The following is a 26576-nucleotide window of genomic DNA, read 5'->3' as shown; positions in this document are numbered from 1 at the left end:
AAACCCTCTATCACATGGTACATATATATTTAACCCCTTCCTGACAGAGCTAGTTTTTGCGTTCCTGACAGAGCCATTTTTTTCAAATCTGACATGTCTCACTTAAGTGGGGATAACTTTTTTTTGCTTTTACTTATCCCAGTGATTTTGAGATTGTTTTTTCGTGACACATTGTACTTCAAATTAGTGGTAAATTTGGGTCGATACAGTCTGTGTTTTTTTGTGAAAAATACCAAAATGTCGTGAAAAAATGGAAAATTTAGCGATTTGCAAAATGTTAAATTTTCTGCTTGTGAGACAAATAATCTTACCACTCAAAATAGTTAATAACTAACATAGACCATATGTCTACTTTATGTTTCCATCATTATTTCAACTTCCTTTTAATTTTTTTGGACACTAGGAGGCTTACAATATGAATAGCAAATTCTCAAATTTTCAAGAAAATTTCAAACACTGATTTTTTTAGGGACCAGTTCAGTTCTGATGTGACTTTGAGGGACTTGTATGTGAGACACCCCCATAAATGATGCCATTTCAAAAACTGCACCCCTCACAGTATTCAAAACAGCATTTTGGAAGTTTGTTAACCCTTTAGGTGTTTCACAGGAATTAAAACAAAGTGTAGGTGAAATTTCAAAATTTCATTTTTTTTGCAGATTTGCAATTTTAATACATTTTTCTAAGGAACACAGTACATTTTACTAGAGAAATGTGACTAAAAATTGATTCCCCCAAATCTTTTGTTTTCATAAATATCCTATATGTGGCCCTAGTGTGCACGTTGACCAAACCACAGGCTTCATAATAGAAGGAGCAACTACTTGATTTTGGAGCCTCCTTTTTATGAGATTATTTTTTAGGCACCATGTAGGTTTCTAGGCACCATAAGATGCTAAAATTTAGGAACCCCCCCACAAGTGACCCCATTTTGCAAACTACACCCCTCAGGGAATTCATCTAGGGGTATAGTGTACATTTCAAACCCCCAGGGGTTTCACCAATTGTGGTCCAACTGGGCAGTGAAAATGAAAAATTAAATTTTTTACACAAAAATGCAGTTCTGGCTCAAAATTTTTCATTTTCACAAGGAATGAAGGAGACAAAGCCCCCCAAAATCTGTGCCCCAATTTCTACCGAGTACGGCAATGCCTCACATGTGACCAAAAAATACCAGTTGGGTGCATGGCAGGACTCAGAAGGGAAGGAGTGATTTTTGGATTTTGCAGCTCAGATTCTGGTGGAATTTTGGTGGGTGCTATGTCGCATTAGCAAGACCCCCCAAGCACCAATACAGTGGAACCCCCCCACAAGTGACCCCATTTTGCAAACTACACCCCTCAGGGAATTCATCTAGGGGTATAGTGTACATTTTAAACCCCCAGGGGTTTCACCAATTTTGATACAAGTGGGCAGTGAAAATGAAAAATTACATTTTTTTACACAAAAATGCAGTTCTGGCTCAAAATTTTTCATTTTCAGAAGGTATGAAGGAGAAAAAGCACCCCAAAATCTGTGCCCCAATTTCTCCCGAGTACGGCAATGCCTCACATGTGACCAAAAAGTACCAGTTGGGTGCATGGCAGGACTCAGAAGGGAAGGAGTGATTTTTGGATTTTGCAGCACAGATTTTGGTGGAATGAATGGTGGGTGCTATGTTGCACCAATACAGTGGAACCCCCCCACAAGTCACCCCATTTTGCAAACTACACCCCTCAGGGAATTCATCTAGGGGTATAGTGTACATTTCAAACCCCCAGGGGTTTCACCAATTTTGATACAAGTGGGCAGTGAACATGAAAAATTACATTTTTTTACACAAAAATGCAGTTCTGGCTCAATATTTTTAATTTTCACAAGGAATGAAGGAGAAAAAGCACCCCAAAATCTGTGCCCCAATTTCTCCCGAGTACGGCAATGCCTCACATGTGACCAAAAAATACCAGTTGGGTGCATGACAGGACTCAGAAGGGAAGGAGTGATTTTTGGATTTTGCAGCTCAGATTCTGGTGGAATTTTGGTGGGTGCTATGTCGCATTAGCAAGACCCCCCAAGCACCAATACAGTGGAACCCCCCCACAAGTGACCCCATTTTGCAAACTACACCCCTCAGGGAATTCATCTAGGGGTATAGTGTACATTTCAAACCCCCAGGGGTTTCACCAATTTTGATACAAGTGGGCAGTGAACATGAAAAATTACATTTTTTTACACAAAAATGCAGATCTGGCTCAAAATTTTTCATTTTCACAAGGAATGAAGGAGAAAAAGCACCCCAAAATCTGTGCCCCAATTTCTCCCGAGTACGGCAATGCCTCACATGTGACCAAAAAATACCAGTTGGGTGCATGGCAGGACTCAGAAGGGAAGGAGTGATTTTTGGATTTTGCAGCTCAGATTCTGGTGGAATTTTGGTGGGTGCTATGTCGCATTAGCAAGACCCCCCAAGCACCAAGACAGTGGAACCCCCCCACAAGTGACCCCATTTTGCAAACTACACCCCTCAGGGAATTCATCTAGGGGTATAGTGTACATTTCAAACCCCCAGGGGTTTCACCAATTTTGATACAAGTGGGCAGTGAAAATGAAAAATTACATTTTTTTACACAAAAATGCAGTTCTGGCTCAAAATTTTTCATTTTCAGAAGGTATGAAGGAGAAAAAGCACCCCAAAATCTGTGCCCCAATTTCTCCCGAGTACGGCAATGCCTCACATGTGACCAAAAAGTACCAGTTGGGTGCATGGCAGGACTCAGAAGGGAAGGAGTGATTTTTGGATTTTGCAGCACAGATTTTGGTGGAATGAATGGTGGGTGCTATGTTGCACCAATACAGTGGAACCCCCCCACAAGTGACCCCATTTTGCAAACTACACCCCTCAGGGAATTCATCTAGGGGTATAGTGTACATTTCAAACCCCCAGGGGTTTCACCAATTTTGATACAAGTGGGCAGTGAACATGAAAAATTACATTTTTTTACACAAAAATGCAGTTCTGGCTCAATATTTTTCATTTTCACAAGGAATGAAGGAGAAAAAGCACCCCAAAATCTGTGCCCCAATTTCTCCCGAGTACGGCAATGCCTCACATGTGACCAAAAAATACCAGTTGGGTGCATGGCAGGACTCAGAAGGGAAGGAGTGATTTTTGGATTTTGCAGCTCAGATTCTGGTGGTATTTTGGTGGGTGCTATGTCGCATTAGCAAGACCCCCCAAGCACCAATACAGTGGAACCCCCCCACAAGTGACCCCATTTTGCAAACTACACCCCTCAGGGAATTCATCTAGGGGTATAGTGTACATTTCAAACCCCCAGGGGTTTCACCAATTTTGATACAAGTGGGCAGTGAACATGAAAAATTACATTTTTTTACACAAAAATGCAGTTCTGGCTCAAAATTTTTCATTTTCACAAGGAATGAAGGAGAAAAAGCACCCCAAAATCTGTGCCCCAATTTCTCCCGAGTACGGCAATGCCTCACATGTGACCAAAAAATACCAGTTGGGTGCATGGCAGGACTCAGAAGGGAAGGAGTGATTTTTGGATTTTACAGCTCAGATTCTGGTGGAATTTTGGTGGGTGCTATGTCGCATTAGCAAGACCCCCCAAGCACCAAGACAGTGGAACCCCCCCACAAGTGACCCCATTTTGCAAACTACACCCCTCAGGGAATTCATCTAGGGGTATAGTGTACATTTCAAACCCCCAGGGGTTTCACCAATTTTGATACAAGTGGGCAGTGAACATGAAAAATTACATTTTTTTACACAAAAATGCAGTTCTGGCTCAAAATTTTTAATTTTCACAAGGTATGAAGGAGACAAAGCACCCCAAAATATGTGCCCCAATTTCTCCCAAGTACGGCAATGCCTCACATGTGACCAAAAAGTACCAGTTGGGTGCATGGCAGGACTCAGAAGGGAAGGAGTGATTTTTGGATTTTGCAGCACAGATTTTGGTGGAATGAATGGTGGGTGCTATGTTGCACCAATACAGTGGAACCCCCCCACAAGTCACCCCATTTTGCAAAGTACACCCCTCAGGGAATTCATCTAGGGGTATAGTGTACATTTCAAACCCCCAGGGGTTTCACCAATTTTGATACAAGTGGGCAGTGAAAATGAAAAATTACATTTTTTTACACAAAAATGCAGTTCTGGCTCAAAATTTTTCATTTTCAGAAGGTATGAAGGAGACAAAGCACCCCAAAATCTGTGCCCCAATTTCTCCCGAGTACGGCAATGCCTCATGTGTGACCAAAAAGTGGCAGGACTCAGAAGGGAAGGAGTGATATTTGGATTTTGCAGCACAAATTCTGGTGGAATGATGGTGGGTGCTATGTCGCATTAGCAAGACCCCCAAAGCACCAATACAGTGGAACCCCCCCACAAGTGACCCCATTTTGCAAACTACACCCCTCAGGGAATTCATCTAGGGGTATAGTGTACATTTCAAACCCCCAGGGGTTTCACCAATTTTGATACAAGTGGGCAGTGAACATGAAAAATTACATTTTTTTACACAAAAATGCAGTTCTGGCTCAAAATTTTTCATTTTCACAAGGAATGAAGGAGAAAAAGCACCCCAAAATCTGTGCCCCAATTTCTCCCAAGTACGGCAATGCCTCACATGTGACCAAAAAATACCAGTTGGGTGCATGGCAGGACTCAGAAGGGAAGGAGTGATTTTTGGATTTTGCGGCTCAGATTCTGGTGGAATGAATGGTGGGTGCTATGTGGCATTAGCAAGACCCCCGAAGCACGGTGAAATTATGAACCTAATATTCCATAGATGTGTGGTATATTTTAAAACACTCCTTTATACATAGGCCGGGTTTGTCGGGGCAAGTGTCACACTGGAAAATAGTTTGCTTTCTTATTCCCTTTTTATAGCAAACTTTGCACCTTTTTTGTGTCCTGCCCTTTTTTCCAGTGGAGGGGATTTCATCAGGAAAATGCTGCCCTGGTACAATACGGGGACCAGTACTAGAAGTACTGGGGCCCTCTGCCTGCTGGTTCCCAAATATTAGGCCCTTTATGACTTCCTCTTGAAAGTGCATAAATGTCCCCCTCTGGCCGGTAGAACGGAATAGCACGTAAGCGTTATACAGTGCCATCTGGATGATATACACGGCCACCTTCTTGTACCAGATTTTTGTTTTCCGCAGGGCACTGTACGGCTTCAGTACCTGATCTGAAAGATCCACTCCGCCCATGTACCTATTGTAATCCAGGATACAATTAGGTTTGGAGGTGTGGGTACTGGTACCTCGTACAGGGATGGAGGTGGTACTGTCTCCGTGAATTGTTGTCAGTATAAGGACATCCCTCTTGTCCTTATATTTGACCAACAACATATTTTCGTTGCATATTCCCCTGCTTTCACCCCTTCTCATTACTTGGGCAATGTGCGTTTTTGGGAGGCCTCTTTGGTTCTTGCGCACAGTACCGCAAGCTGCTGTACCTCTTGAACCAAGGGCCTTAAACAGGGGGATGCTGGTGTAAAAGTTATCCACATAGAGGTGATAACCTTTATCCAGGAAGGGGTGCACTAAATCCCAGACAATTTTCCCACTAACACCTACGAGGGAGGGGGGGCATTCTGGCGGTTCAATTCTTGAATCCTTCCCTTCATAAACCCTAAACCTGTGGGTGTACCCTGAGGTGCTTTCACACAGTTTATACATTTTTATGCCATACCTTGCCCTCTTACTGGGAAGGTACTGGCGGAATTTAACCCTTCCTTTAAAATGTATAAGGGACTCGTCGATACAAATAAATTTTTCAGGGATGTACACCTCTTCAAATTTGGCACTGAAATGATCAATGACCGGCCTGACTTTGAATAGCCGGTCAAAGGTGGGATCATCTCTGGGTGGGCACTGTGCATTATCGGTGTAATGTATAAATTTAAGAATTGTCTCAAATCGAGTCCGGGTCATGGCCATACGGTAAAATGGAGTACTGTACAGAACATCTGTACTCCAATATTGCCTAATTTCTGGCTTTTTTACTATGCCCATATGAAACACCAGACCCCAAAATGTCATCATCTCTACTGCATCTACAGGGGTCCACCTAGCAAATGATGACGTGGGGTTTTGAGCAATAAACTGCTGGGCATATAAATTAGTTTGGTCCACCATTAAATTTATAAAATCATCAGAGAAAAATAATTTGAAAAAGTCAATTTCTCTGAGACCTGTGGAATCAAATTGGATTCCTGGCATGGCCAAAAACTCAGGAACCTGGGGCTCAAAATTGTCTGGTGGTGGGGTCCATACGAGATCAATTATTGGGGGGGGGGGTCTCAGCTGCTCTACGGGGGCGTCTTTGAGGGGGTCCCTCATCACCAGAGGAGGAAGAGGAGCTTAAGGCAAATCCTTCAAATTCCCCGCTTGCATCACTGGCTGTGTCAGAGTCAGAAGCAAGCATGGCATATGCCTCCTCCACTGAATACATTCTCCTGGATGACTGGGAGGACATTTGGGAGGACATTTGGGATGCCATTTTTATTTTTGTGTTACTGGTAGTGAAATGTTTCAACACGTGTATAGTGTAGGGGGGGGTACAAACTTTATTTCAATCCGGGGGGTATGTAGTGTGTAGTGTGTATGTAGTGCAGAAAAAAAAAAAATACTTTATACCAATAAAAAAAAAAAAAATGAAGGGGTTAAAAATAAAAAATTTAAGGGGTTAAAAAAAAAAAAAAAAGGTCCTGCGCCAAAAATTGAGCACAGATGTTGGTCAGTAACGTCTGTCACTGAACAGCGCTCAAAGGCAACAGGAATTTGATCAAAAAAAAAAAAAAAATAGATCAACCCTGTGCCGAAAAAGATGATCAGTGATGTACGTCACTGATCAGCGCACAGCGGCCACAGGACACCCACAAAATCACAGTGTGTGTAAAAAAAAAATTAAAAAAAGACCCCACAGCACACACACAAAAAAAAAAGGTGATCAGTGATGCGACACTGATTACCAGTGAGGTGCAGCAGGTGCACAACCTTTGGTGCAACTGACAGGTATATATAAAAAAAAAAAAAAACCTCTGTACCCCCAAAAAAGTTGCTGATCACCTCAGATATAGTGATCAGCACAAAAGGCGGGGGCAGCAGACACAAAATTTAGCACTCTCTATCACTCTCTGTCACTATCTCTCTCTATCTCTCTATCTCTCACTATCTCTCACTCTATGACACTGCAGCAGCAGCACTGACAGGTATATCTATATATAAAAAAAAACCTGCGCCCCCAAAAAGTTGCTGATCAGTTAATTTATACTGATCAGCACAAAAGGAGGGGGCAGCAGTCAGTTATATAAAAAATATATAGCACAATCTGTCACTATCTCTCTCTATCTCTCTCTCTCTATCTCTCTCTATCTCTCTATAACTATCACACTGCAGCAGCACAAAATATAGCACTCTGTCACTAGGCCTCTCTATCTATCTCTCTCTCTATCTCTCTCTCTCTATCTATAACTATATCACACTGCAGCAGCACAAAATATAGCACTCTCTGACACTATCTCTCTCTCTATCTCTCTCTATCTCTCTCTATCTCTATCTCTCTCTATCTCTCTCTATCTCTCTCTATCTCTCTATCTCTCTCTATCTCTCTATCTATCTCTCTATCTAGCTAGTACACTGCAGCAGCACAATTTCACAGGAAGGCACAAGTAGCAACAGGATCCAGGAAGCAGTGATGAAGCAGCGATCAGGTAAGTATGGAGCAAGTATGGAGCAAGTATGGAGCAAGGTTCTGGTCAGTATGGCGGCAGGGGGGTACGGTGACCGCACTGCACGCTATTCCAGACCGGAATGGCGTCTGCAGTGCAGTCACCGTTAGTTTAAATCCCCCTCCTTGGCTGTGATTGGTCCGTCGGTCCGACGGACCAATCACGGCCTTTGGGGGCGGGCGGGGTGAGGTGGGGTGACACCAGTGTCACCCTTACACCCCGCGGTGATTGGTGCTGTACTTTACAGCACCAATCACCTCTGATCCCGTGTCACCGGCGAACGTTATTCGCCGGTGACACAGGAAAACGCTGTGAATGGCTGTTCACACTGAACAGCCAATCACAGCGATCGCCGACGGGGGGGCGGCATCGCAGCCCCCCCTGGGCATGCACGGACATGTCTGCTGTCAGGGACAGCAGACATGTTGAAACTGTCACCGCGTCTATAGACGCGGTGACAGTTTAAATCCATGACGTACATTTACGCCATGTGTCGGGAAGTGCTTCCCGACCATGACGTAAATGTACGTCAAATGTCGGGAAGGGGTTAAAGAGTATCAGACGAAACGCGTTGGAAACCTACATCCTACTACTGAAAAGATAAACTATTGTTATACTTATTATTTGACTAATTTCTATTTTTATCTAATACTATATCCTCTGTTAAAACAGTATTTTAGAACCTTTTTTTAATTCTATTAGTATACTTAATAAATGTAACCCTTTTTTAATATATTTATTACTCTATGATTTCCAATATTTATTACTCTATGATTGTGGGTATGTACAAACCAGTTATTTATAAAATATTTATCCATATCCATTGTCTACAATTTTATCTCCTAGTTACTTACCATTACTTTATACTTAAGGATTGGCTGACACCCTACATAATATAAGGGAATATTGTTAATTAGTTTATAAATTCCACTAAAGGACATACAAGTGGTGCCGCCCATTTAATCTCTCTATCTATCTATATATGTTTCTCAAGTGACACAGCTTGGGTGGAGGCACTTAGGGTGTAACTAAATCACAACTAGAGAAGTGAGGTTACACATTGGCGGATTCAGGAGGGGGGGTGTCACTTCCCTGTCATTTCCTTTTGTAGCTGAGGACCAGGGCTTTCCAACGAGCCCAGCCCTGTGCCTCTAGCCCCTCGGGAACCAGAGATATCGCCTGGCAAAGCTGTAATGTTTTTTTCCCCATAGGATAATATGGGCCCCGTTAATTCTGCCCCCCGCCCGGTTCCAACGGCTGCCAGTCCCCCCCCCCCCCCCTTGCATCACAGAAGCTTGTGGTTAATCTCCTTCAATTCCAAATCGCTGGGCCTTCAAAGATAGCAGGCTGGTCCATATCGGTCAACCGGTTCCAGAGATATTGCGTGTAAACCGATTTTTTTATTTTTGAAATGTAATTTCATGGCTGTTCATGTTCTTTGAGGGCAGATTACTCTGGAACCAAACGTTCCAGTTTCACTGGACCAAAATCATTCAAAGTCCACTCAAAAGTTCTTCAATATGATACTTGTCTCATGTAAATGGATCAGTTGGTTCCGAAAATATAGCCGGTTAAATGAGATAACTGGTTAAAGGGGGAGGGGTGGTTTTCTCTCCCCCTCACACCAGAAAATGCAGGGACTAGGCTGGTGTACAAGGGGCCAACCTGGGAATGCATTTTCTGGTGTGAAAGGGGTATTATTTAAAATAGCCGGGACCTGAATACAGCCAGGCTCTGCCACTGTCAGTGGCTATCACTTCTGCCTGGCGGCGGCTGTCCCCCATTTACCGGGAGCAATGAGCATGTAATCCCACATGGCAACGAGCATGGAACCCTTGGAAATGAGCATGTAGATAAGCAGCACTTATGTAGCATAATTTTTAATAGGCATTATGGTGTTTGGCATAATACTTAATGGACATAATGGCGTGTTACTTAACGTATAATGGACATTATGGTGTAACTGTTTAATGCGCGCCTTTGGTGGACAATGTCCCTGTTTATGAAGCGTATTGTGAATTTTGGCTTAATCTGTGTGGCATTATGTGAATTCTGGCTCAATTCGTGTGGCATTATGTGAATTTTGGCTCAATCCATGTGGCATTATGTGAATTTTGTCTCAATCCGTGTGGCATTATGTGAATTTTGTCTCAATCCATTTGGCATTATGTGAATTTTGGCTCAATCCATGTGTTATTATGTGAATTTTGGCTCAATCCGTGTGGCATTATGTGTAAGGGGCAAGTATAATGGGGTCTAGTATTTTGTTGCATAATGTGTAGAAGTTGTATAAGGTGTTGTACGCTACACTCAAGGACACGCCCCCTGTTGAGTGGCCACACACCCTTTTCAAGGAGCGCACCTTTAGCGCGCGCACAACTACATCCTTCACTTTTGTCTCTATGGTGGGCCTCCGTATTTTAAATGCCAGGGCCTATTTTTAATCCCATTCCCACCCTCTCTCTGCCGCTCTCTTAGCATGTACACTGGCACCACTAACACCGCCCCTCCCCCACCCAAACCCTCTGTTATCATGGTGCCCCCCCTGTCATTTTATCCTGGATCCGCCCCTGTGGTTACATAATATACAATATGCTAGTCTGCATAATATACAGTGTAGACATGTTGGAGTTAATGCGTGGCACTGTATATACAGTAATATCCTTTTCTTAAAAACAGGGTACTCGCCCTCCATCATATGCATAATAGACCATAACGATAATTACAGAACTAATCAATAATTAAAGAAAAAGATTATAAATAAGTATTAAATCAATAATCATATATGCAGGACTCCACTGTATTCAGCATTGGAGCAAGTCATGCTACACATATGGATACTTAAATTGATCTAATCTCTCAGCACTTAACACTATATAAATCTTGAAGATACTACAGTTATAGAAAACATGATAGAGACATATTTTAATTTAGTCCTTTTGGACTAATTACCTCTAATTTGATGTATCCAAAAGTTTTCTCTTTTAATTAGTGCAAGGTTTCTATCATACTCTATGTGAGGGGGGATGTGATCTATCATCCTAAATCCTAGACTGGATAGCGGATGCTTCTTTTCACTAAAGTGGCGGGCCACCGGTTGCTCACTTGTGCCACCCTCCACCGCTGCACAGATCGCTGACCGGTGGGCCGCCATCATTACTAAGGCTGCACTGTGTATTATTGGAGTAATTAATGTGAGTGACACACTCGTAGCTGATATTTCTGATATTTTTTCCTGTTTGTGGGGCACCAGTCTGATCTTTTCTATCTGGTTATGTGCTGGACATCTGTGCTATGTATATATACAGTCAGGTCCATAAATATTGGGACATCGACACAATTCTCATATTTTGGGCTCTAACTACAATGGATTTGAAATGAACCAAACAAGACGTGCTTTATCTGCAGACTTTCAGCTTTAGTTTGAGGGTATTTACATGTTATGCAATGGCCAAGTCAATGACCTGACCTGCACCCGATTTGAGCATGCATTTCACTTGAAGACAAAATTGAAGGGAAAATGCCCCAAGAACAGGAACTGAAGACATTTGCAGTAGAGGCCTGGCAGAGCATCACAAGGGATGAAGCCCAGAGTCTGGCGATGTCTATTCGTTCCAGTCTTCAGGCTGTAATTGACTGTAAAGGATTTACAGAACAGTATAAAAAAGTGAAAACTGACTTCCGGAAGGAGTTACTATGCGTTCCAGTGGTACCACTGATGCGGAAGTATTGAGCCTCAATTAGTGGTTCCGTGCGCGCTGCAAGGAGCAGAGCGGGGTTAGGATTGTGGAGGAACATAGGAGTCTATTGGGGACTATAGATTGTATCATATGTAAAAGTGAATTTGTTTTTGCCGCGATAGTGGATTTTGAGTGTAAATTGAAAACCGGTGCGTTCCACCGGGATTTCCAGAAGTAATGTGCGTTCCATTGGTGTTCCTGAAAACAGAAGGAAGCACGTGCAATGGCGGGAATTCCGAACCGGATATTGGTGTAATATACACTATATGAACTGAATCCTGAACTAAGTGGTCATACTCCATAGGAAGTCCAGCCAGAAGGGCAAGGACGAAACACGTTGAGTTGACCACTTTCTTTGATTGGTGATTGACTGACTCCAGCATAGATCAGATAAGCGTGTTACCAATTTTTATATTGTACGGATATTTTTGTGTTTTATTGCAATAAATAAACTGTGTAAACTTTATTACACTAGTGTGCGCTTCCTATTCCTTCTCTCTCCCATATGAATTGCCTATGAGAGGAACTTTGTGGAATTGAGAAAAAGTGATTCAGATAGCCTGAGGAACCTTTAATCGAATTACTTACCAAGCAGTGGTGGAATACCACCCCAAACGGTACTCCTTGAATTTTTGGTGGTGCTGTTGTCTCTCCATGTGGTGTAGGGACCGATCTGAGTATTTACATATTGCACTAGGAGGCGCACACCTCACACTTTTTTTATAGTTTATTGGAAAGGGTTAATTCTTGAACATAGACCCATTGGAGAGGTGCTGCCGCCCTGAATGTAAGGGAGAGTGCTTGAGTTGCTGGACTTATTTCAGAACACGGATGGTTTCTGGACTGAACATTAAGTGATATTGGGAGGATTGAAATCCTTTTTTGCGCTGATAGCACCATTCTCTCTCTCTCTATTTATTTATTTATAGATAGATAGAGATATATAATCCAGTTACAGGGGTCGGCATGCTCCTTTAACTCATCCAGTGGCTGGGGTGTCTATCCAATGGCTTGAAAAGCCAAACTTAAACAGCAGGTATACATCAGAATGCACTCACCAGGACTTCTTTAGATTATGCTTAAAAGAGTTTAATTTCTCACATGGGTTAAAGCAACCATTGTCAGGTCATGTGCCGACGTTTCGACCGTGCTCCGGCGGCCTTCCTCAAGACACCACCAAGATCGCCACCAGCATTATATATATATATATATATATATATATATATATATATATATATATATATATATATATTCACTATGCGCTTAAACAATAATAAATACAATATTGGCTGCCCTACCATAATGCTTCCCAAGGGTCAGTAAACAAAAACCCACAATATGTTACCCAATAGTGGTGTGGCGCCTATAATTCAAATACACAGTCCATAAATCATGATTAACGTCCAATGAAGCAGAAAGAGAAAAAGTTCATCCAATAACTGTTTATTTTAATCCTTCAATGGTTTGTCTGGACTGTAGTCCAGCAAGGATTGGCCGGAAAGACATAGCTAAAGTCTTTTTATGGTGTTCTATTCACATAATTTATTTCTGTTGAAATAAAAACTTCCTTTTGAGAATCCTAATAAAATCTAGGGTCCGGAACCTAATCTAATTTTCAAGGATTTTTTTGAGAAATCTATCTTTGCTGAAAGATTATAAAACTGTTCCCCTGATGAAGTCTTGTCTAGACGAAACGCATTGGCCCGTTTCTATAATGCCATAAATCCGTGACCAACCATTGAAGGATCAAAATAAACCGTTATTGGATGAACTTTTTCTCTTTCTGCTTCATTGGACATTAATCATGGTATATGGACTGTGTATATAGAATAAGGAAGCAGCACTCCCAGGACTTATAGGACAAGAATACGCAGACAAGGAAGTATAATCAACATTTCGTTTTTATAAACAGTTTTCAAGATTTACAGTGCATAGTGAAAAACATACAATATATGTACCTGAGTGCTCCGTGCATATACACAGTGGGGAGAAGAGGACTGTACACACACACACACACACACACACACACACACACATATATATCATCAATATATATATGTAATCAATCAGCAAAGCTCAGGCCACACAGAACTGCCTGGCAGCATGGAACAGAGCTGAACGGACAGGAGAAATCACAAACCAGGTGGTGCAATATTAAGGAGATTTTCTGGAGAACAAGCATGAGCCTATTAGGAGTATTAATTGTGACAAGCTCAATAACAGTGGTGAGATACCACTAGAAACGGTACTAATCTAAGTGTGGGGTGCTGTTATGTCTTCTACGGTGGAGGGAGCCATCATTGAATTTTAGAAATTACTGCACTAGGAGGCGCCTATCTCACCCCTTTTTATATATATATATATATATATATATATATATATATATATGTACAACCAACAGTAGTGTCCTCAGCGCCCTAAATATAATATGTAATGTCCATTCTTAAAAATATGAATTAAAATAAATGAAGAAAAAACACTTGTAGCTCCCGATTTTCTGGAATGATTCTTCTTTTATTTTGATCAATACCCAACGCGTTTCGTTCCGGTTAGGAACTTCATCAGGGTTTTTTTTTTGATCTATGAAATAACAAATCAATTTAAAAACCTTGACATTACATACATTAACAAATATTGACAATTTGCATACATGAAATAACATAAATCAATTTAAAGACCTTGACATTACATACATTAACAAATATTGACAATTTACATACATAGAATAGTCTTTAAACTAAAGTACATAGCTCTATTAAAAAATAATGATATATGTGGAAATTTATATATATAAAATATATTAAATGAATATCAAATTCATATTAGATATGTAAAAAAACTTGAACAGAGTTTGATGGAGGTTAAGTAACTCTTCAGGTTTGAGAACACTTATTAAGGTGGTATGAATATGTGTGTGTGTGTGTATATATATATATATATATATATGTGTATATATATATATGTATGTATATATATATATATATATGTATATATATATATATATATATATATATGTGTGTGTGTGTGTATTCCCTCTTCTCCCCACTGTGTGGACGTAGTAGAATCCGGTGCCTCTGGCTGCGATCCTCTCAATGATCTCAGTGCTTCTGAGGGAAAGGAAATCATGCATTATGGGTCAAACATTTAGAAAGGATTAGAGAGTTAAGTTATTATTCTACAAGATGAAAGCGGCTTTAGCAATGTTCCTGGCATCCCCCTAGCTGGCGAATTAACCCTATCATGCGCAGCCTAACCCCAGGAAATCATTAATTCTTTACCATTTAATAGATTGCCTTAAGGAACCCTATCCATGTACAAAGGAAAATTGTACCTACCACGGTCGCTAACCGTTGTGTCCATTTGTATCACCAATCACATAGTGCAGAGGAACATATACATTGAGGTATAAAACAGAGTATGTAGTGTACATATTGTATGAGTATCCTTAAAACCTGGACTGCTAGGGTGCCTTTATGAACCACTGGCATAAAGCTATGTGCTTTTTTTTTTTTTTTGGGGGGGGGGGGGGGGGGGCTAATGTGTACCCAGCCCAGCTTAAATGTTGGATGGTGTAATGTGGACAGAGAGCACCAGCCAATCCACTTCCTGTACTTTTCAAACACAGTCTGTAACATGGCAGCAAGGAGCTGATTGGCTGGTACTTAGTCCACTTTATCGCTCTCCAAGACTTAGTACATAGACGAGAATAAAATACATTTTTAATGTTGGCGATGTGCAGTAATGACATTTACTATGTCTACATTTTTGGAAGTAGATTTAATAGACTCTCCAAAAAAAGAAAAGTGCAGGTGTTCTACATAGCAGCCAATGAGATTGCAGTTATCACTGGAATGTGTTCAGAAATTATTATAGTTTAGTATTTTATTGGTTACGAAGGTGCAACTTCTGTTTGTTTGACCCCCCCCCCCTTCTTTTTATATTTTGCACAGAGCACTTTTAATTTGTCTTTGAGAGGAACGATCGCAGCCAATGATATTTCTCAACATTTGTGATTGGTGTACATTAGGCGCCCTTTTCTTACTTGGCAATATACATTTTGTATACAGAAAAGTTTGGGTCCACAAATGGTTATTGCAGCACTGTATGCCCAACGTTCATGGGGGTGATTCTAGTGTGCTCACTAAGCAAGCCTTTGAATGCTGCCCACCAGACGTGCGAATGCCCGCCACCGGCCATGCTCCAAACATCCCAGCTGCATTGCAAAGCTGCATAAACATCCATTAGCAGGGAAGCATACAGGGGCAAAATCATTAGATGGTCGCCAGTCTGGTTCTGACTTAAAACCTACTGTGTCCGGGCTCGAGAACTGGGTGAGCGGCTGACTTCCTGTTACATCAGATGCCTGCCCACGGTAGGCAGGTGCCCACTGCATTCGCATGGGGACGCTTAGCGCTATTCTGGGCACACCATTCTCTTTTGTGGGTATGTGCAACAATTACGATGAAAAATACAATTTATTAATCAGTAAAAAATAAAACCGAATAAAAAACAAAAACCATTCACGCATAAAAAAATCAAATTCACATAAATAACCACCCGGGGGTATCAGTTTAAAATAAATAATTCCCGCCTCAATGATATTTCATATAAGAGAGTTATTCCTCCTGGACCAAATGCTTTGTTAATGATTGCGGGCAGTCCCATTTCAAACTCCACTGTGTAAGATTATATTGACAAAAGCAGTGGGTGGTACTCGCATATTTGTTGGTTGAAATAGTGTGCCACTCCTTTCTAGTAGCGAGTGAACCAGCGAGGTGCCAAACAATGAAGTAGATGGCGGGAGTGCGGGTTCTGATATCCGCCCCTGCTGGTTTGACGGTGTCATGATTTGTTTATTTTAAACTGATAGCCCCAGGTGGTTATTTATGTGAATTTGATTATTTTGTGCTTGAATGTTTTTTTTTATTTTTTTATTCTGTTTTTTCTTTTACTGATTAATAAATAGTTTTTCATCATTGTTTCATGTGTACTATTAAGCGCCACATGGTTCTTTTTCTTTTATTATTGTACTGTCGGAGGGTTGCATTCCTCCTCCGTGGTGGCTGCTGAGACCTACACAACACAATCGCATTCCCTAGCGCTTTAGACAGTTTATTCTAGATTTTGTGGGTATGCCCAGGAAACTCTGCCCACCTCTAACCCCGAAGGTGCCCACAAATGCGCATATGCGAATATGCGCAGGAGCAAACCAAGGGTCCTTGCTGCGAATTAGGGATTGAAGGAATTAGAATGAGGGCCATGGTGTATAACCATCCATTATGCTGTATTTCCAGAGCAATGACGCAAGACATACAGACCGAAGACCCAGGCACCCGTCAGGAAGTCTCCAAGAAAACCAAAAACAAACAGAAGAAACCGGCTCCAAAATTAGAAACGAAAGCCGCTAACAAGGAGGAAGATGAGATGGAGAAATCACCTGGGAAAAATAAGAAACCCAAAAGGAAGAAAGGAAACAATGAGAAAAAAGATGGGGATAGTCAAGGGAAACCGAAGAAAGGGAGCGAGAGCAGAAAGGAAGTAAGTTTGTGCAGAAATCCCTTATACCCCTTTCACATTTGCAGACCTGGGTCATACCCGGGAATGTGTTCCCGGATGCATCCCGGGACATTACCCGGGAATGTAGCCTTCACACTGGCCTCCCGACCCGGAATGAAGTTGGGTGGGTGGCGTCATCTGGAGGCTTGGCCGGGGCGGCGCTGGGAGGTGTCAGCACCTCCCAGTGGCGCATTTTCACTGCAGTGAACGGGATCTGGGTCACGCTGACCCGGAATACCCGTTCACACTGACAACATCACGTGTCGATTCCGGGTTCTACCCAGGTCAGGACCTGGGTAGAAATCCCGGAATGCTGAACACGGGATATTCATCCAAGACCCTTTCACACTGAGCTAAATCCCAGGTTGATGGACGTTCATGTGCAAAAACCCAGGATATTTTTGCAAGTGTGAAAGGGAGTATCACTGACATTAAGATAAGGCCATATGTTTTATATGGCCTTATGTGTAAGACTCAATGACAATGTGGTGTATTGTGTAACCGGATAAGCTGAAGATGGATCTAAGTTTTCCTGATTTAGATGGGGTGGGGTGGTACAGTTCCTGGCCTTTCTGTCTTGGTGTAAGGTTATGTAGTATGGTGACATTATTTCAGTAAAACTTGCAATACAGTAATATTTTTTTTTTTTTTTTTTGGTACTTGTGTATTTTAGCGGCGCCCATCGCATCGTATACCATAAGGCATACGATGGTATGCGATATCGCGCGATGTTATACAATGTCATACAATTTAAAAATTGTATGACATTGTATATGGCATACAATGCCATACGATGCGATGCGATTAAAAATTGTATAAGCACCCTAATGGGTGCTTACAATGTTAAATACGCCCCCCCCCCCCCCCACACTATAAACGTGAACCCGAAGCGTGGCGAGCGCAGTGAGCCCGCGAGGGGCGGCGGTACGCGTCTTACGACCTTTTCATACCCCCACTATGCACGTCGGCATGGAGTTGAGAATATAAAGTGTGGCAAGCGCAGCGAGCCCCGCGAGGGGACGCAGATACCTGTGAAGCCCGCGAGGGGACGCAGGTACCCGTGAAGGTATCCGCGTCCCCTCGCGGGGCTCGCTGCGCTCGCCACGGTTCGGGCTCGGTGGCCCGCTGCGCTCACCACACTTTGTATTCTCAACTCCATGCCGACGTGGATAGTGGGGGTATGAAAAGGTCGTAGGACGCGTACCGCCACCCCTCGCGGGCTCGCTGCACTCGCCGCACTTAAGGTTCACGTTTATAGTGGGGGGGGGGGCGTGGGGGTGCATTTAACATTGTTTAACCCATTTAACCCATTGTTTAACACATTTAACCCATTTGGGTGCTTATACAATTTTCCATCGTTTAGGGGGCAAAATTGCGTCGCATCGCATGCCATCGGGTGTATGGCATGCGATGCGATTCGATAAAAACATCGTACGACCAACATCGGGGGCGCCGCTATAATACAAAGTACCTTTTTTTTTAATCCTTTGCGATGACGTTATGCCGAACAATGTAGGAAGCGAGAGCGATGGTGAAGAGTTGATTTAATAAATGGTCTTCAGATGTAGCTGTAACCCACACTAAGCACAAAAGTGCAGTATAGTTTCCAGTGATATTAAATGGGGTGTGGTATACAGTAGATCTACAGTAATTAATCATTAGGTTGACCCGATATAATCAGCATGCATTATGTCAAAAGGTAGATCTGGAAATTGCAGACACAAGGTTTATGGGTTTCCATTTCTAATTTTTTGTTATTTGTGACCACAATCATTGCTGACAAATACCCTCATGTGCTCACTTCGCTCGAAACACTTCATACAAGATGCCTCGCTCCCCTGCCGCTGTACAGGTTACGGTTACCGATCATAATCCACATGGACGGTAAATCAAGAAAGTTTGATTTTTTTTTTTTTTTAAATCCTTGTTGACCATTGTCCTGTACCTGAACTTTTTGTTTATGTGGACCTTAAGTTACATTTTACCTGTCAACCTTTTAACACTGTAAACATTTTGACCACCACAGTATTAACTGTCTATTCATACATTGGAACCCATTAAATGCAGGGTTAGCTATGGGGTCTACACGTCCAGTATGAAACTATTTCTGCATGGATTAGGCAACTTGATATATTAAGGCTATGAAACAAGCGTGTAATACAGCAGGCACTCCCTAGATTTCTTACCTTAGGAAGATGAATACAGAATACCACAATCCCTATAATGGGGGTAGTGTGTCTGTGTCACTTGGGCGCACACCTGCTCTAGTACCCACATTATGGGCGATATGGAGAGTGATAAACCTCCATACCTGTCATTTTTCAAACACTTTGAAATAGCAGGTAGGAGCTGATTGGCTGTTGGTTTATCACTCTCCATTTTATCACTTTTCAAGCTTAGTACATCTGGCCCTATATACCTGCCAGTGGGTAAATGGCCTAATTGCTGTGTATTCTGAATGTACAGTAATGTCATACTCCAATTTCTATATTCCAGACAAACAGACGCAATGCGTCCATAACAGAGGGCGATTCATCCAGGTAATTCTCGTCCTGTCCTTACATTATTACACTCACCTGCCGCTGGATTGTGCTGCGCCAGATCCTAGTGACGGCCGTTCTACCCGCTTAGTGTTGTACTGATCAGTCACTGTCACCTCTGCTATGTGCTGTCCCACTCACATAAGGTGCCATGTATGATGGGGTGATTGCCACACAGGGTCTTACAATCTGTTTGAACAACTAGATTGGCTGTCATTTGTTTAGAGCCTGTAAGGTTGGGGGGGGTCCACACAGTATTATCAGAACAATATCAGATTGGACGTATTATATGATTCTTTACAAGGGTGGCATTGTAGCCTGGTCGGTAGATGTGAGTTACATGATTGCCAATTACATTTGTTCAATAAAAGCGCAATATATTAGTCATTTAATGAATTCCTATTCATTGCCATGGATGGGGGATGTTCTGTGTGGTGACATTGGGTTACTATCATAGATATATAATTTCACTAACACTAGTTATAATATATTCTCTGGAGGCTTCTTTGGTGCCGAGGGTGGAGGGGGCCAGGTGCCGAGGGAGGGAGGGGCTGGGCGGACAGGTGCTGAGGGAGATGGGGGGGGGGGGGGGGGGGATGGCCAGGTGCCGAGGTTTTGATTTAAAATGGTAGCACAGCCTGACACACAAATTGCATTATATAATGGTTACTAGCACCGAGCAGGGGGAGCACCACTATTTATCTTGCCTCCAGGTAACCGGGCCGAACTTCTACCACTGCAATGTACTGTATTCACTTTACACTACTGCACATGTGTCACACGTCACATATTACATCACACTATTTACATACAGCTGTACAATAACACAAACACCTGATGTGTTGTATTGCACTTTTTGTACTTCTTTCATTCAGTCCCATTACTCTCAAAATGGAGACTGAAGATGAAGACTTTGCACCTTTGAAAAGGCCAGAAAAACAGACCAAAAAGAGGGCCAGACAGAAGGCTGCCGATGAAGAGGACTTCAAGTAGGTGTAGTTTGGTATCTCCTGATGGGTATTCTGCACTTCTCCCTATGGAGCTTCTCCTGCACATGGGATTGTTTCTAATAAGTCTGTTGTTCCAGTAAATCATAACTATCTTATGTGCCAAACAGGCAAAGGTTTTCTAGGCGAAGCATAAGCTGGCCATACATCAGAAAGATCGATCGGTACTCTTTACCTAGCACGGCGCCCATCGCGGGCATCGCGGCCATCAAATGCACTAAAAAACGGGTGCGACGCGATGCCCGCGATTTCCCATAGGGAACAATGTTAAAAGTGTGATTGGACGCGATTTTACTGTTCAATGCCTCAATGCCCGCCATTTTACCATAGGAAACAATGTTAAATGGGCCACAGAGCCCAAATAGTCCCCCTGAAGTCTTAAATGGCCCCCACAATTGTTAACGCCACCCCACGATCAACGTGAACCCGAAGCGTGGCGAGCGCAGCGAGCCCGCGAGGGGCGGCGGTACGCGTCCTCCGACCTTTTCATACCCCCACTATCCACGTCGGCGTGGAGTTGAGAATAGAATAGTGTGGCGAGCGCAGCGAACCACCGAGCCCGAAGCGTGGCGAGCGCAGCGGATACCTTCACAGGTAAACGCGTCCCTTTGCGGGCTTTACAGGTATCCGCGTCCCCTCGCGGGGCTCGCTGCGCTCGCCACGCTTCGGGCTCGGTGGCTCGCTGCGCTCGCCACACTATTCTATTCTCAACTCCACGCCGACGTGGATAGTGGGGGTATGAAAAGGTCGGAGGACGCGTACCGCCGCCCCTCGCGGGCTCGCTGCGCTCGCCACGCTTCGGGTTCACGTTGATCGTGGGGTGGCGTTAACAATTGTGGGGGCCATTTAAGACTTCAGGGGGACTATTAGGGCTCTGTGGCCCATTTAACATTGTTTCCTATGGAAAAATCGTGGGCATTGAACAGTAAAATCGCGTCCAATCACACTTTTAACATTGATCCCTATGGGAAATCCCGATTTTTTACCCCCGATGACCGCGATTGACATCGTGGGCGCCGTGCTAGGTAAAGAGTACCGATCGATCTTAAGATCGATTGCGCTCACGATTGTGTACAATTTCCCTTGATATCCCCGGCAGTCCTTGGTGATTTTTGGACACACAATCTACTCACAATCCATCATACAATCAGTCATACAATCCATCTGCTGCATGATTGTGCACACAAGATGTGCACACAATCTGCATACAATCAGTCATACAATCAGTCATACAATCCATCTTATGATTGATTGTGTACACAAGATGTGCACACAATCTGCATACAATCCATCTTACAATCGATTGAGATTGTATGATTGGGTACAATATCTTTCTGATGTATGGCTACCGTCTGACTGTAAAAATCCCTGTTTAGTGGGTGGCTGAAGATAACTGTCAGTTTCCAGACCACCCAGTGGGTCACATGTTCCATGTCAACCGGCAGGTGCACAGGGAGAGTTCACGAATTGTCAGATTTTTCAGAGCAGACATTTTACCACACAACTCTGAAGCAACCAATTACGACGCCAATATAATTTTGCACATCTACGGACCAAGTTCTTTAATTTGTATACGATGTGCCCTCCTCAGTTACTCAAATAGTTTTCCTACTGCTATTAATGATATAGAGATATTTGGTGTAGGGGTCAGCAATGATGTCGCAGATGGTTTCCCTCAGCTGTGAGTTGTTGCTGCAACAAAATTTACAGACTCTGACTAAATATTTGCCTCGGAAAAATCTAGAAACATTCCATTTAGAAGCAGGATGCCAATACAGGGGTGGTGTGGTCGATACTGGAACATCGTTATCCCCTTAGTAAGAACTGTAGTGGGTAGTTGGGTAGGTAAATGGTAAACAGTACTGCACACGGGGGAGGGGGGGGGGGTTGAGTTACTCCGAAGCTCCCTTGAAAGAAGAGAGAAAGCAAGCCTGGTATAACTTAGCCCCACCCCTTCCTGGCATTTTTTCTTGAATTGCAGGTCAGTGGGGAGGAGCAAATATGACTTGATAACATTAGAATCTTATTTTAGCCCCGCTGAATAAGGCATCCACTGGCCAGAGGCGTAAATCTGGAAGGCAATCTGCCACAAGGGGGCACCTCTCCTCACCTGTGAATTTGAATTGGTTAATTGAAAGCAGTCAATAACACTTCTTTGGCTGACTCCCTCTCCTAACAGTACAATACACCTCACATACTCTTTATTCTACACATAATATTTGCAAGTGTCACACCCTGTATTGGAACTTAGGACATGTTCCACTAGAAGCAGACACCTTACCTAGGACCAGATGTATCAAGCTTCAAAAAGTAATAATGTGGAGAGTGATTAAATACCAGCCAATCAGCTCATATCTGTCATTTATCTAAACCAGCCTGTAACATGACAGGAGCTGATTGGCTGGCTGTTTCTCTCTCCATTTTTGGAGCTTAATACATCTGGCCCTAATTGAGCTATTTTCTACTGCATAGGAAGCATGCGAGTTCTAGCTATATGAAGTTACTGTAGCTCAGAAACAGCATACTTACTGTGCAGGAGCAAATATAAGTATAAGGTGTCTGCCCCCAGTGAGAGAGGTTAAAGGTTCTAATCCTGGGTATGACTGCTGCTAAGCAATATATTTGTTTCAAATAAATGATCATGTAAATAAATGTCATGCAACATAACAAGATTTATAGAAATATTTTCTGGATTATTCTTATAAATATGTATTGGGGACACACACTAATATTTATGCCTCCGGGGAACTGGGACAAACTTACGCCACTGGCTTCGCCCAAAGATGTTGCAAATTGCAATGGATCAATATCTCTACCATAAATTGCAGCATCAGACATCTGAGTAACCCTTCCCCAGTCTGGTAAAGCTACACTGCATGGGACAGTAAAAAGCGTCCATTTCAACGGACTTCTCGCAATCATGATGGGCTGTCCGGAGCACTGCGACCGGGGTCTCAGTAACTTTGCAACACATGCACACTGCAGCTCCAGGACTGTGAATTGGGACTATGCACAGGCACAAAAGATGCCCCCAATCATCTACATAAATGAGATATAGAAGTATTTCATGTACGTGCCATCTCAGCCGAACTTAATGCCGCTTCTTTTATTCACAAATGAATCTGCAGGCTTAATGACCGAAGACGTGTCTTATGAAATGACTGAGAACACAAAGAAATATGCAGGATTACCGGTCTAATAGCAAAAAAATAATAATGTGAGATTGAAAGAAAGGAAACAGGTGTCACGGTGCAATATAGAGCGAATCAATTCTAATTTAACTTGGATGTTCTGTTACAGAGAAATTCTGTTGTCAACGACCGCAGAAAGGTTGGATACAATTGCACGGCACCCTGATTGCGAATTACCCGATACATTCATCATCTTACCGTAACAACATTACAGTGCAGTTAATCCATTTTGCGCAGTCCGTTAAGGCGATATTGAACATGAGAGAATATTAGATATTACTGGCAGAATAATAGCACGTATTAAATTTCTCTGCAGGTCGAAAAAGAAAATAAAGCTTGAAAAAGATGAAGAGCAACTAAGAATGGAGAAGAAAGAAGGCAAGGCGGATGGGAAGGTATGGGGGCGCTTAGAACGGCATTATAAATGAAAAAAATATTTTATTGTAGTTACAGATGTGTCCCTCGCACACTGTGGCTTCAGTCGCCAAATGACACGTCTCTGTGCACCAAGTCCCGTGTGCCTGAGATGTTGAGTCTTTCATGCTCAAATGTCTTATTTGCATAAATTACACAATTGGTAGGGACAAACATTAATGCTAGATTGCACTGATTATTTTTTTTTCCAAAAATATCTTATTGAACTTTGATAAGCGAAAACAATATATCAAGCAATGAAGACCGTGATATACAAAGTACTAATGAGGATCAAAAACCATTTTCAAAAAATTTCAAACCGATAACACTATAAAGATAGATTAAAGAGGTATCTCCTATTGTAGCAAGATAAGAACTTGGAAGTGCTGTTTATAGTCTCTAAAAGACAGATAGGAGAAAATACCTCTAAGCATTAAACTCAACATAAGCATAGGACCGTTATAGTGTTAAAAATAAAATAAAAACTATAACAATAAAATAAAAGGAAAATTAAAAGGAGAAACAAATCGGTCAAATACAAACAAAATGAAGTAAACAGTATAACAAAATACTTGCCCAACGACCACCCCGACCTCTAACCCCTCCATGGACAGATCCAGACAATCAGTAGGAAACAGATAGGAAAGACAGGGAGTATGGGGGTGAAAGAAAAAGGAGGAAAGGGACAAGATAAGAGATAGAAGCAAGTTGTTATCGGGAAACCCAATCAGATGGTAATAGGTGGAGTATTTTGTAGGAGTTGAAAGGAGTACCATGCGGTATTTTGCGCTGATTATTTTAATGTGCGACATTTGTATATCTGTGTGCAAATGAGTCTGAACCTTTATAGCAGTGGTCAGGGAACTTGGTCCTCATTACCTCACACAGTGCATGTTTTGCTGGTAACCCAGCAGGTGCACAGGTGTACTAATTACTCAGACACATTTTATAAGGTCCGCAGGTGGAGCTAATTATTTCACTTGTGATTCTGTGTGGAGACCGGCAAAAACATGCACTGCGTGGGGTAATGAGGACCGAGTTCCCTGACCACTGCTTTATAGGAAGGGCCGCAATGCAGAGGCTGCGACATCACCAGAAAAACATAATACGCAGAGAAAGGGGATCGGAAACTGCTGGCGTTTCCTGAAGCAGAACAATAGGCTATATGCTACCATTAAGCCACGTGTGGGGAATGAAGGAAATACCGTGGGGAGATAAATGGGACTCATTCTTGAGCGCTTGGCAATTTACAAACTCTGCATACGTGGCAAAGCAACAACATATTAACGCGTGGCGGTGACGGTTCCTTTTCTTCCTCAATGTCGTGGCGGGAAGCTGCACTCCCCAAGCTTCCGCATTCAGAGATCAATCAAACCAGTATAAATGGCAGGTGCATTAATACGCAGAACCCAGGGGTTACTTCTAATGAGTTCTGAAAGCTCCGCCGCCATAATTGCCCTTCATTTCACATTCCCTACAACTATATGTATATTTGTCTTTATTTTGTTTCATGCAAAACAGTTTTTTAGGTTTTAAACAAACGTTCTGCTTTTTCCGCGGAGGGAGTCTGTCTGCAGTGGATTGAGGCAGAAGGAGATGGAGTGCAAGCTCTGTTGGCCTTAGGCAGGAATAGAGTGCAAATCGTCAAACGCAAAACAAGAAGGCTGTTGAAATAAAATGTCATACTTGATGATCGACAATGCAATGTTGACACATATGATGGCCATGTCATCATCTGCAGAGTGTCGGCTTGTGAAATGCCAGGAGACCTGCAGAGGAGGGTTAGGTTTATACTACAAGAGGTTAGTATTAGTGTAGGTGGATGAAGACATCCATCAATGCTGTAGACTTGAGTTCTATTAAGAGAATCTTGGCCGTATGTACTAAGACTTGAAAAGTGCTAAAGTTGTGAGATATATTGAGGAGCCACTTTTTTTTTTTTTTTTATTATAAATCTTTCTTAAAATTGTTGTCGCCATGGCAACAGTTTCTGGTTTTGGGCCAATTTGATAAATACGCCCCAAATCCTCTTGCCCGTGCATGCATCCCTAATTCCAGTGGTCAGAGATGAAAACCCCAAAAAATATAACTAGTGCGATCACCCGAATACTCACAGCAGCACAGAGTACTTCCAGAGATATGCTGACTTTGTTCTGAGTTTGAGACCGTTAAGCTTTGTGTGTCACTTTAGATCAATGGAATTGGTTTAATAAGATTTCCCTGTGGCCCATGTACTGTAGTGTAAAGTGCTGAACATTTTAGTATAATAAATAGATTGACATATTTCAGTAAACCTTTATAACAGGCGTTCTATTTAAACATTCCTTTTTTCTTTGCCTTATATGCAGGGAGCGGGTACAAATGTTATCCTCCCTCCCCCTGTGTC

At 42.5% G+C, this 26576-nt stretch overlaps 1 protein-coding gene across 2 annotated transcripts in view; it reads left to right on the top strand.

Moving 5' to 3' along the window:
* The window catches only part of LOC146045299 (DNA topoisomerase I, mitochondrial-like), a 121758-nt gene that overhangs the window by 26485 nt on the left and 68697 nt on the right, over positions 1 to 26576 (top strand). For both annotated transcript variants that reach the window (XM_083164052.1, XM_083164053.1), the window contains exons 2-5: positions 16777 to 17020; positions 19535 to 19578; positions 20454 to 20567; positions 24093 to 24171. In XM_083164052.1, coding sequence (XP_083020178.1) covers positions 16777 to 17020; positions 19535 to 19578; positions 20454 to 20567; positions 24093 to 24171 — 481 coding nt within the window. The remainder of the gene's footprint in view (positions 1 to 16776; positions 17021 to 19534; positions 19579 to 20453; positions 20568 to 24092; positions 24172 to 26576) is intronic.

The sequence above is a fragment of the Crinia signifera genome, chromosome 11 (assembly GCF_055691185.1).
Source record: "Crinia signifera chromosome 11, ASM5569118v1, whole genome shotgun sequence".
Classification (NCBI taxonomy): Eukaryota; Metazoa; Chordata; class Amphibia; order Anura; family Myobatrachidae; genus Crinia; species Crinia signifera.
This window is presented reverse-complemented; position numbering and strand designations above follow the sequence as displayed.